Source organism: Mercenaria mercenaria, chromosome 16 (assembly GCF_021730395.1).
Source record: "Mercenaria mercenaria strain notata chromosome 16, MADL_Memer_1, whole genome shotgun sequence".
Taxonomy (NCBI): domain Eukaryota; kingdom Metazoa; phylum Mollusca; class Bivalvia; order Venerida; family Veneridae; genus Mercenaria; species Mercenaria mercenaria.
This window is the reverse complement of record NC_069376.1, coordinates 26,098,371-26,111,157: the sequence shown is the minus strand read 5'-3', so window position 1 is coordinate 26,111,157 and position 12,787 is coordinate 26,098,371. Positions and strand designations below refer to the sequence as shown.

The window sequence follows — 12,787 nt, the reverse complement described above, 5'->3', positions numbered from 1 at the left end:
TGTCAGTGTATTTAAACACGTCGGTTCAAAATTTTCCCATATTGGTTTTGTCTGCCAGTGTGGTTTCATTTGTCTACCAAGAAATATTTTAGGGGCATATTATTTTTCCCCGAGTTGTTGTCTGTCCCCCTGTCTGTCCCCATGTGCCCAATGTAAATTTGGGGTTAGCGTTTTTGTGACTTTGAATTTCGATTGTTTGTCTTTTGGGGTTAAGTTGGTATTTTGGGGTTTTTAAAAAAAAGTATTGTGTTTAAAAGGATCAAAGGAAGATAATAGCTAATATAAGGATTACCCACAAATCTTTTAGTTCGTCCCTTGTTTACAAAAAGGGTTTCAAATTACTTGGCACAAATAGTACTTAACAAATCATGGGGTGGGGGGGACATTTTTTTTGTTTTAAAAAAATTCTTGTTTTTGGTTGATTTTAACTAAACTTTCACGAACTTTTACCACCAAAAAATCCTGGTTCCTTTTTTGAAACCGGCTATCCCATGATTGATCCAGAGTTATATTCCCCAAAAGGGCAAAACTTTTCCCAATTTGTGGTTTGTTGCACGAAATTTTTGTTTTATTTTATGTTTTATTTTTCAGTTTATTTCAAAATTAAAAATGTGAAATTTTATAATAAAAACAAAAAAACTTCCCCCTCTACCCCACCCAACTCACAACCCCCCCCCCCACACTGAGGTGACCCCCCCCCGCCCACCCCTTAAAAAAACTATTGTTCGCTATATTTTCATTAAACATGTTCCCCCCATCCCCAACCTGCCCCCCTCCCCCAGGGTGAATCTCCCCCAGTTATTTTTTTTATTTTCGGCTCTATTTCAGTATGAACAGTGAAATTTCAAAAAGCACTTCCCCCACGCCCCCCTTTCCCCTCCCCCCCTCCCCCCCTTTAGTTATATAGATTTCCTTTTTTTTCGACTAAAATATCAAACACTATAAAGCTTTTATATAGCTAGATCAAGTAATTTTGTATGTGAATAGATGGCAATATTGAAATTATGCCAAAAACTTTGTTAAAATTCTGTTTTTTGGGGAACAGAAAATAGTGAAATATAGTTTTCCCATAGGTCTTGATAAAAAAAATTTAGTGGCTAGATTTAAAGTAGTTTGGTAGTGAATCATGGGAAAATGGAGTTTTTTATGGTTTTCCCCCATCTGTCTGTCTGTCCATCCGTCCGTGGGTAGTTCTCCCCATCTCTTGAAACTAAGAAGAATTTTTTATGAAAATTTGCCACAACGATCTCCAGTGCTTAGTTGGCCCAAGAGAATGAGGTCACTAGGTCAAATGTCATGGTCACGATGACCTTAACTTAAATTTTTCTCCAAAAGTTTTTTTCGAAAATCCGATTTTTTTTTTTTCAATTAAATATTTGTGAAAATAGAAAAACATCGAGCATTGAGAAAAGTTAAGTCGAAAAAACGAAAAAAAATCGAGATATCGAGAAAAGTTAAGTTTAAAAGGAAAAAATAGAAAATATCGGAAAGGTTTAAATTGCTTACCCCTATCTTTTTATCTTTGTCAATAAATTTTATTGCATGTGTAAAAATCTTATCTAGGCGAGGGAAAAGCAAGTCGACTTAGCACAAAACATTCACCCAAATGTAGGCCCTAATAAGCTTCCGTATTATATGTTTATTTGCAAAGAATAATTTTTTGGATAGTAATATCATTAAACATTCAAAAGTCAAAGTTGTTTTGGACAGCATTTTTAAAGGATCGCGATAATTTTTATTTTAACGGTATCGGTAAAATCCAAAAACAGGTTTTAAAACAGGTGGTTTTTCGATAAGTGGTGTTTTTTGTTATTATAGTTTCTTAAAATCTAAATAGATCCTTTATTCAAAAAAAGATTTTTGTTGTGGATAGTGTGTCGGCATTTTCTTTGTTGGTGTAGGTTCGAGCCCTTTTTTTTTTAAAATGATTTTTCTTTTTCTATTTTTAGGTTTTTTTTTTATATCGTTTTTGTATTTTTTTCTTTCTTTTTTTTATTTTTGTATTTGTTTGTTTTTTTTGCAATGTTTGATTCAATGTTTTTAAAAAAGGATCTCTGGAAAAATTCAATAAGTACTGGTTTTAAGTGCACGAGAAAATATGATATAAATAGTTTTCATGAATTCCTTTCCCCGATAAAAACTGTGGAAAAATAAAAAAAAGTAGTGTCCCGTATTCGAACCGACCCTAAGCTTACAAATCATAGTATTTAAAAAAACCCCCTAGACCACGCCGAAAATTTCATTGGTTTTGCGTATAAGAATGTGTATTAATGTGCCCCCTGTTCCCTATTTCATTTTATGGGTTAATCGGTAAGTAAATAAAGGCCCCAGTTATCGCGTTTTTTTAAAATCACCCGAGTATTTAAAAAGAAAAAGGTGTTTTTAACGTATTGTTGTCCAAATTGCCGACACAAAAGGTACGCGGTCAATGTACAAAGGCAATGTTTTGTTCAAGATGTATATCATTAACTAATTATTTGAGCATAACGGTTTAGTAATTGTCTCAATATTTAAATTTGAGTACTGTGCGATTTAATTTAACCCTAGATCACCGACATTGATTTTTGATCTCATGTGCATGTGTTAAACGTCTGATTTCGGAAATTAGTTATCTCTAGTGAAACATGCCTCCTTCATTTTGAAAGCTGAATAAAAAAAGTATAAAAAATTTAACTGCGACGACATGTTTATATTGGAGTTGCTCCTCTATCTATAGAATGGGCGTTGTGTTTCTTTTTCTTTTTAATCTATAAGTGAAGATTAATATGGGAGGCGTTCGTGTCCATTATGTATGTGTTTAGTAACGAAGCTGTTTCCGACAAGTTTTATGACTGTTCCTGTTTAAAGCTCTAGCTGCAGATAATACGTACAATGCAGTGAGATCTATCTCAAGTAGATCTAGAATCTAGCTTTTAAGGATTTATTGACCTAGAAAAAGTTTTATCGGCCAAAGGTCCATAAATCCTTGTGTTGAGCAAACCTAAAATACAATCGTTGTACAATGATTAAATTCAACACCTTTAAGGTTAACTGAAACTCAAACATTTTCATCAGTTGGCCATTTTCCCCATCAAAATGTTATGACGTCATAGCTGGAGGTCAAAACCTGTTTCTTTTGGCTCCGCAAAAGGGTCAGTATGGCTTTTTTAAAAAAAATAAATCATTAATCATGTATCTGTGTTGACACTAGTGGAAAAGACTACAAAGTCGCAATTAATGATAACGCAAATTAGTTTTAAGTTTCAAGTTTTAAGTATATTTATAGCAATTCGGCAATATTCTTGCTTTAAGCCATTAACAATATCATGTGAAAAAATGGCAAATACATAAAACTGTATAATATAAACAATCATAATTGTGAATATACATTATTCATATACAAATAACAAATAAGGAAACAGTGATTGTAACAAGGGTATCGATACGGAACTTCATAGCATCTCTCAAATATTTAGCAATTTTAAACAACAGAACTATTTGACAAGAATTAGTTGATTGACGGCCACGAAATTAGCTGAAGATATATGTTATGTATATCAATGTATCTATCACAACACAAGAGAAAGTGATATTCTGATTCTACAGATCTTTGATTACAAAGTTTACACAAATGATTTTCTCTTTGTGTACCATTTATATCTCCCAAATTGAATTTCAAGAGAATGTGAACATAATCTATTTAAAATAAATAAGTTCTTTACGTAATTTTAAGGTGTTAGTGTATATCATAGCAAAATGACTTTTTAAATTTTCTATAGTATTCAAATTTTGGCATATCAGTGACAGAAGCACACCAGTTTTGAATTAAGTGGTCCCTTAATTATCTTTTAAATGAAAATATAAAGTTTACCCGCGGGCTAATGTCTTTACATAACGACTTGGGATTGGAGCTATTATAATTATCAACATATAGTGTATGTGTAGGAGAACCTGTGTTCTTATTGATTTTTAGCCAACATTTTATAGCTCTTTCTTTACATAAACCTAACAAAGGAAACCTGCCAAGTTCTCAATAAGCAACATAGTTTAGTGCCTGTTTTCTAACTCCTAAAATGTAGCATATCAATTTATTTAATATTATAGACACCCCATATTTCTGCTCCATACGATAAAATTGGAACCACAGTAGAATGAAATAAACAAAATTTGGTTTTAATGTCAAGTTTAACACTATCGAATAAAGACAAAAGATTGTGATAAGGCCCTAATGCTTGATCAGAGAGAGCTTTAAAGGGCACGGAATGCCCGACTATTGAAAAACATGTGGTAGTTTGAAATTTAAGAAACTGACTGATCACAGAGGCAGCCATTTTAGTGTGTTTATGACGTCATTTACTTACTGCTGAATTCTTTGTTTAGCAAAAAATCTTTAAAATAAATTAGTTTTATATGTTTCTTGAATGTAAGATGTTGAAACATGGTATGTTCTTTTATTATAGCTGGAAAAAATAAATTACCTAACAAAAATAAGTAAATGCAGGTCAAATTTGTATCTAATATATCTTGATCAAATATTTAAATGCTCATAACTTTCTCATTTTTAAGCCAATTTTGACTTTTTTTCATTTCTTGATATCAATTAAAAAATCCTAGCAGATTGAATTAATACAAAAACAACATTGTCTTTCCCTTTAACAGTAACATTCATATTACTTGTTTTAGAAAATTTAATACAAATGTACTTAGATAAGAAAAAATGTCTACCAGCTCTATCTTAACACCATTGATAAAAAAATGACTTTGTGCTGAAACCGTTTTCTTTTTGTTCAAAAGCAGATAACATGATTTTAAAAGCATTTATCTTCAAACCCTATTTTACGGAAAAATGATTTAGACTATCAACTTGGGATCGTAAACTAACAAGATCAGTGGTAAAAAGTATAATATCATTAGCGAATAATATTAAGTATATAGATAACATATTCATGTCATTTTCAGTCATATTATTAAAATCAACAGTTTTTATTACAGCTTCGATGAACAGGGTATACAACAAAGGAGATAATGACTCGCCTTGTTTAACACCGATTGTTACATAAAAAAACCCTCAGACATGGCCATATTTGGATTCAACCTGACACATGCTTTAACATTACTGTAGATAGTTTTAATCATTATCATTGCAATCATCTAACAACTATTTTTAGATTCTACCAGTTTTGACCATAATGTTTCATGAATAACGGTTACCGAAAGCCTCCTCATAGTCAATGAACAAGAGTACCGGTAGTAGGGTACTATTCGATTTTCGTGATGGTCGATCTACATCTGATGCCATATTCATTCTTTATTCCATAATTAAATAAGTTTTGTCTGCTAATTCTAAACTTTGGTGCCTACAACCAGGAAACCACGAATATTAATAGTTAATAATAGATAATTATTGATTATACGAATGTATACATATTCAATATTCACGGAAACTCTTTCTAATAAGTTTATTTATCGCAGTAATTATTTCAGTGCTTCAAAGCTGTGATATTCCATTAAACTAATGCATTTGTGATTGATTTTCTATAATTATCTCTAATGAGAATTAATATGCACACTGTCTTTAATGTGTATGAATCTGCGCAGAGTATCTAATGCATGCATACAATTTGCATCTTACTAGTTTGTAAGCTAATGTACAATGAAAAAGTGGAAAACCTAAGGTCGCCCAGCACGACATAAATGAAAAATTTACAAGCCTTGTTATTCTTAAGCACATGCCATCAATATACTTTGCTTAATATCCCCGTTTCTTTATTGCTGAACGCTTTAACTTGCATAATAGCCTTTTTTCTTCATTAATACAGTCGAACTTCGTTCGCTCGAAATCGGATATTTCAAACATATTCTTTAAACCGAACTCGTTGTCACGTGCTGGCAAAATCCCAATACAATGTATGATTTTCGGTGGCTCGAACTATCGACAACTTGAACAAATTTTGCCGATCCCGTCGAGTTCGAGCAAACGAATTTTATATATGAATTTTAGAGAAAAAAAGCAGATGTCTGTAAATTTCGAGGGCTGAACTCCCCTTCTTGTCTCACATGTTTTGTCTTGGTATACGTTTAGCAAATGTCACATATTTCTCGTTGGTATACGTCAATTTAATCTACATATGGAAGGTGCTTGTATCTTTTTCCGCCTTTACGCCCACTTTTTGTTCTGTGGTAAAATAGCTCTTCGGAATTACAATCATATTCGTATCAGCCACTGAAAAATATATAAAGGATTAAATACATTTTAATAAAACTTTAATCGACACCAAACAGGTAGGTGGGCAGGTAGGAAAAGTGTTTTACGTGTTGTTTGATTTCGGACACGAATCAATTTGAGGCGGAACTGGAAACAATTTTTGTTGTTGGATTTAACGTCGCACCGACACAGCTATAGGTCGTATAGCGACATTCCAACTTTGATGGTGGAACAAGACCCCAGGAAACAATGCAGAGGGTTGTTGAATTTTCATTTAGGCCGAAGTATAGTTTACAAAAGCTTATATATCAAACGGAAATTAGAAACTGGTTTGTTTTATTCGTACAAATCCAAGACATCAGTTTTGATACATACCCGATATACCGTGTTACACGACGAAGAGTATGTAGTATATATACTCTTATTAAACTTTCAGTTGTGCACCTTAGGTTTTATTACTGACACGAACTGGTATCCGGGCGTAGCTCTAACTATAAATAGGTATAAAATTGTGCAGGACAGAATGTCCAAAAAACAAAAACATGCCAGTATCAGGAAGTTACATTAACCTTTAGCCTACTGTCGGCAAGTGATTCTGCCTTTGCGACCAGTGCAGACCAAGATCAGCCTGCATATCCGTGCAGTCTGATCATGGTCTGCACTGGTCGCCATTCAGTCAATAACTTTTAGGTATGCACCCCCCTTAACAGTTTACGGTTTTGTCTAAGTTGAAAGATGGACAAGTTCATTGTAGAAATTTAGCAGGGATAAACGGAAGTGGTGATTAACACTCCTACGCTCTCATGGTCATGCCAGTACAAAATGTACACCGTCGTCGGATAATATGTGTACGATATATTCAACAGATATACTTACACAATTGGTTGACTGCGTCTTCGTACGACATACATTTACGATACGGATTGAAGACATACTTGTACAAAATGGCTGCCAAAATTCCACCAACAATAGGTCCTACCCAGTACACCTAGTAATAAAAAGTAGACACTTTCTCTTTCAGGCATACATATATCTATATATAATATTATTCAGTTTCCATTGTTAGACAAACAAATTCCGCCTCAGCCATTTTGTCATGCACTGACTTTTGACTGCCTCAAAATATTTTTACAACTTAAATACCTAGCTCTGATTGTATACAAAACAACAAGGTTAAGACTATAAAACATGCTTTAAAGGGCACTGGCCTCCATATCGTACAACAACAAAAACAAAAACATTTAGATATCAGGAAATTAATGCTATGTTTTTTTTTGTTTTTTTTTTTTTTTTTTTTTTTTAAAGCAAAGCGTTGGAACTTAATTACTGACAGACTATATGTTGCGGAAACACATGAGAATTAGTTGCTTTTACTACTTTTTACACTGAAAATCGAAAAGCGTTTGTAACGCTTTACTCAAAGTAAACTGCCTTAGTTCAAAATATCTATAATTAACGGTCGTTGGATATATATTCCTCCAAGTTCTTATTGCCGTAGCGGCCCGGATTCGATTCCCAACTCGGGAATCTTTTTTTCTTGGTTTGGCATTTTTATGATAGATCTAGTATAGAAACAAAAACTCATATTCTAATGTTCATAAATTATGACCAAACTTCAGTTTTAAAGAAAAATAGTTTTTAGCCAAAATCTGAAGGTCAGTGTCTTTAAAGACCACTGTTCCCGTCTGTTTTGCCTGTGTAGAGAGACCACCTGCCAACCAAGACCACTTTTTCCAGTTCCCATGGGTGGTCTGTGCAAACAGGTTTGACTGTATCTTCATGTGGCAGTAATATTTCTAATATCCAAAACATTATCAGATTTCAACTAGTAATGTTGAAGTGTATTCTGTGTAGGTATATGCGTTGTAAAGTTTTGTCAGGACCATAGCTTGTAGTTAAATTTTCAGTATTTGAGGCACCATGTACTTGCAATCTACTTTGGTGCCTTTTTTGGCGACTCAGTGTACAATTAAAAAATATCGTGGGCACAATTTGTTCGTTGGGACTTAAATTCGTGGTTGAGCTCGACCACGAAAATTAATCCCCCACGAATAATTATGATTTCACAGCTTACTTTAAGTGTGTCAATTCAACCATATTCAAAACAGTCTTTCTAATTCACATTTTGTGAAGGAAGTTACAGATAATTCCTAACTGACCAGTTTTTCGAGATTATTTTTGTGTATTCACATGGGTCTCGAGAGTCTTCAAGAATTTTTATCTAGACGGCAAGTCATAACAAAAATGGCATCTTTTTTATACCACCATTCTCATACAACCAATACAGCACACCTGTACGCGCTGAAAAAATCTTAATTTTTGTATGTGTTTTATCTTACCCAATGATCGTCAAAGTGAAGTGAGGCTACTGCTGAACCCAGAGATCTGGCCGGGTTCATACTGGCTTGTGTAAAAGGAATCTGTAAAATAGCACAGAAAGTTTTATGAATAAGTAAACTAGTCACATACTTGCATTAGTACATAAGCTCAACAGGTTACATATACTTACACATAGCTCAGTAGGTTACATGCACTTACACATAAGCGCAATAGGTTACATATATTTAAACATAAGTGCAATACTAGTAGGCTACATATACTTGCACTTATACACAATAGATTACATATACTTGTACTTAAACGAAATAGGGTACATATACTTGCACTTATACGCTATAGATTAAATATACTTGTACTTAAACGCAACAGGTTGCATATACTTGCACTTATACGCAATAGACTACATATACTTGTACTTAAACGCAATAGGTTACATATGCTTGCACTTATACGCAACATATTAAATACACTTGTACTTAAAAATTCTGTTAAATTTACTTGCACTAGATCAATTTAGGTTATTCATTAATCAAAAACTTTCAATAACAGACGTATTATGAGGAAATAAAAGTAAAACGCAATACTAAAACTTTCATTATCATATTATGAAAGATACACGCCGAACAACATTTGATGAAAAACGGACTAACATATGCATACTATTGACGTAGGCAATGTTTTCGTAGCACTTGTTGAGTACATATCAAATATGCGAAACAAATAGTGGGTAGCACAGATTAAACAGTATCAGCATGTTAGCGCCGGTATTTAATAGAATGCCTTGTGACCGGAAGTAATGGGCTAATGCTACGGTAGGAGAAGGTATTAAAACGGGTGTACAAAAAATCGTTACAGAAGATATTTTATTGATTAAAAATAATTTAAAAACTGATAATTGATTCACTACACTATAGAGAGATAAGTTTATGACCAAGATTAGTTTAAAAAATGGACTTGTTACCATTTCAGCTGCTCAGTTCATTTCAAACTACATGTATATGTAAGTATAAGATATAGAAAAATGACCATTTATTTGAAAGAAGTAAAAATGTTACTGTACCGCGGCTAAATGAACCACTGTAATTGTCAGGCCTATTCCAACAGCTGGACTTCCAAACAAAGGTCTGTTAGAGTCTGTACAGCCCATTATCGACATAACAAGAATAAAAGTAAAGATCATTTCACAAGCGAGGCCCTGGCCAACATGAAGTTCTGGACTGACCACCGTCACAGCAAGGTTGTTATGCAATCTGGATGGCGTGAACCTGTAAATTAAAGCTTTGTTTTATATACATGTATAATACTTTTTAAAATATGTTTAAGCCGATAAATTGCTTTGTTTGATATGACTTGCCTGGGATTATGGTTTTTTTTTCTTTTTGCTTTTGACATTATATTTTGACGTTATCAGTACACCTATGTGTAAATACTTGGTCGTTTTAAGCACTGACACCAGACTGGCCTTTCACCTTCAGCTTATTAGGATGGCTCATATTTTATAGCTGCCATTGGAGGAAAGCGACCATTCAGAAATTATAACGTTGCTCTAAATGTCTTTTTAGTTGTACTAGCACTAGACCAGAAAGAAAATATCATTAAAGTTTACATTTTATAGATGTCATACCGTACCCCAATGTAAAGTATCACATAAAGATATGGTTACAAGATTATTCTTCAATTAAAAAAAATAAAATTAAAAAAAAAACATTGTTAGATCGAAATCAAAACGTCTTACGCTTTCAACAGCGCTGATCCGACAACTCCTCCGAGAGACTGTGCAAATACGTAAAGCACAGCTCTAGTAGGACTTATCACATTGGCAACAGCCATCGCTATGGAAACTGCTGGATTCATATGACCTCCAGACACGTGACCAATCATTTGGATGCATACAGCAATTATCAAGCCAAACGCAAAGGCGATCTGAAAAAATAAAAAGTACATAATCAAAAGCAGCAAAATTCTAAATGCTTCCCTTAACACAGACAGACAAACAGACAACATTTTATTAACACTTGGGTCTTCTGCAGTTCATGTATAAAGAATCATATTGAAATCTTTAAAGACCCACGTCAAGCTACTGACCTACCTACCCCGTCCCCCCCCCCACCCCACACTATAAACTTCATGAAAATCATTCTGATAATATAGGTATAATACAGCCATACTACAAGATGACAACTGGACAATTTAGGCCCTTCTTGAATTAATGTGTTTCTACTAACTTGTTCAGTAAATCTATATTCAGTATAGTTTTAAAAGCACAAAAATATCTTATACTCGGTAGAAAGAGGTGTGATCTAAATTTAACTAAATACATGTACACCAAGCGCTGGACATAGTGCTACATTAATTCAGTACACTATTTACACATTGAACACATTGTCTTGGCATAATATATATGCCGCTGACAGTAGGTACTTGTTATTCTGATTTTCTCATGCAAATTATTTCAATTACCATCATGGAAATCCATAAAAATAATGTTATTCAGCGATGAGTCTTTAAAGACGCGCCACAGAATAACTGTATTCTTTTGTATTTCCATGATGGCAATTATATATACATGATTTGCACACAAAAAAAGAGAAATATAAGTTTCAAGTTTCTAACTGACAGTAACATATATATGTCATAGACAATGTGTTGAATGTCTAAATATATTATTAAATTAATGTAGTAGTATACAGGGTACTTGATATATTAAGGTGAGTTTAGACCACACTTTGTTTCTACAGTGGAAGGCAGTTAGGTATCCATGTTTTCATACGGAACTGAAAAAAGAAATTTGAAGATTAAGTTGTGAACATACATTAATTCAGGCAGGGCCTTAATTGTCATCCTATAATCTTGAAGAATAACTATATTTATACCAGTAATATTGGAATGATTTTCACGTAGTTCACGTGGGAGAGAAAAGTAGGTCACTAGGTTGTGGTGGGTCTTTAAAGTAGTGGACTCGTAATAACACTTGATTATTTCCGGACGATAGCATGTATTCTTTAAAAAATACGAACGTGTCTATATATAACGAGAAGTCAAGCAAACATTGATTTTTCCTGAACTTCTAATTCCACGAGAAAAAACAGATAAGAACATTCCTTCATGAAATATTACGCTTTCAGGTAACATCCGTAGTTAGTTGATGAAGATATATCATGAACAAATTCATTATATTCAGCGACATGGCACGCCATTTTAGAGAAAACACGAGTTGGCATCAACAGGTTAATGACCTCGTCACTTCGCATCGTAAATATGTAAATAGGCCTATAACCCTACAGAAGTAATCTTAAATTGAACAATATTTTTTTAAAAAAAAGAGTATTTAAAAAAGTCATCATAACATAATATGTCTACATCAATCTGTGTAAGTAAGAATTTATTTTAGGCCGATTTAAGTCTTTAAAACCTATATTTATCTATGCTCGACACCTCATTCCTGATGGAATCCACCACCACAAGGACAATTTCCCTTCTAATGCTGGACATCAAGCAAGAGAATTACTGGTAACATTTTTCATGCCGGGATCGAACCCATGACCTCCCGCAGCGGACGCTCTACTACTTGACTATCGAGGCAAAAGTGACAAATATCCAATTGATATATTTTCTGTTTAAAACCACGTATGAAGCTTGTTTATTCTTTTTTTAGGGTATTAACGAAACAGAACATTTTCATAATAATGTTTTACATTTGTGTATCAAAGTAAATCTATAAAGTACTGAAAACAGTTGTTATTTGCATCTCGATTGTTATATATCAATATATCTACTATATCTCTAAATATAGACTATTTTTCAAGTTACTATTATTTTGTATTCAAGTTTTTGTCCCTTTTTGAAGACATATTAAGTATTCATATGAACTAATAAGAACATTATGGAAAGTACCCGAGCTAATGTAGTTCTGCACGTTCGGATAAAACATTTCTCTACAATGTAGAACTTTGATAAACCCTGATTTCTTTTTCAATACTTCAGAATTATATACATGTACTTATTACATACACGTTTCTTTTCCCCGTTAAGTTACACTGGTACCGGAAACGTCAATTTTTTTCCATACACTGACGCCTGAATTTCATATCAGGTGCGTGATGTAATTCAGTGTTTGTTCTTCCACTATTTTTTTCTATTTAGTTCAGTATTGTCAATCCTATTCAGGCTATTGAACAAAATTATGTTATTTACATAATATTTATACGTGTAGATGCGTATGTAATAAAAAGGTTATTATCTTTGCATCGGGAAATATGCACT

At 33.3% G+C, this 12,787-nt stretch overlaps 1 protein-coding gene across 3 annotated transcripts in view; it reads right to left on the bottom strand.

The window, feature by feature from the left end:
- Positions 1-3,209: 3,209 nt before the first annotated feature.
- Positions 3,210-12,787, bottom strand: part of LOC123541209 (aquaporin AQPAe.a-like) — a 39,940-nt gene continuing 30,362 nt past the window's right edge. For 2 of the 3 annotated variants that reach the window (XM_053526447.1, XM_053526448.1), the window contains exons 4-8: positions 10,260-10,447; positions 9,585-9,789; positions 8,524-8,604; positions 7,061-7,172; positions 3,210-6,202 (exon numbers count right to left, since the gene is read on the bottom strand). In XM_053526447.1, the coding sequence (XP_053382422.1) occupies positions 6,102-6,202; positions 7,061-7,172; positions 8,524-8,604; positions 9,585-9,789; positions 10,260-10,447 (687 nt within the window). In that variant the 3' untranslated portion in view covers positions 3,210-6,101. The remainder of the gene's footprint in view (positions 6,203-7,060; positions 7,173-8,523; positions 8,605-9,584; positions 9,790-10,259; positions 10,448-12,787) is intronic. The other variant, XM_053526446.1, reaches the window with a different exon arrangement.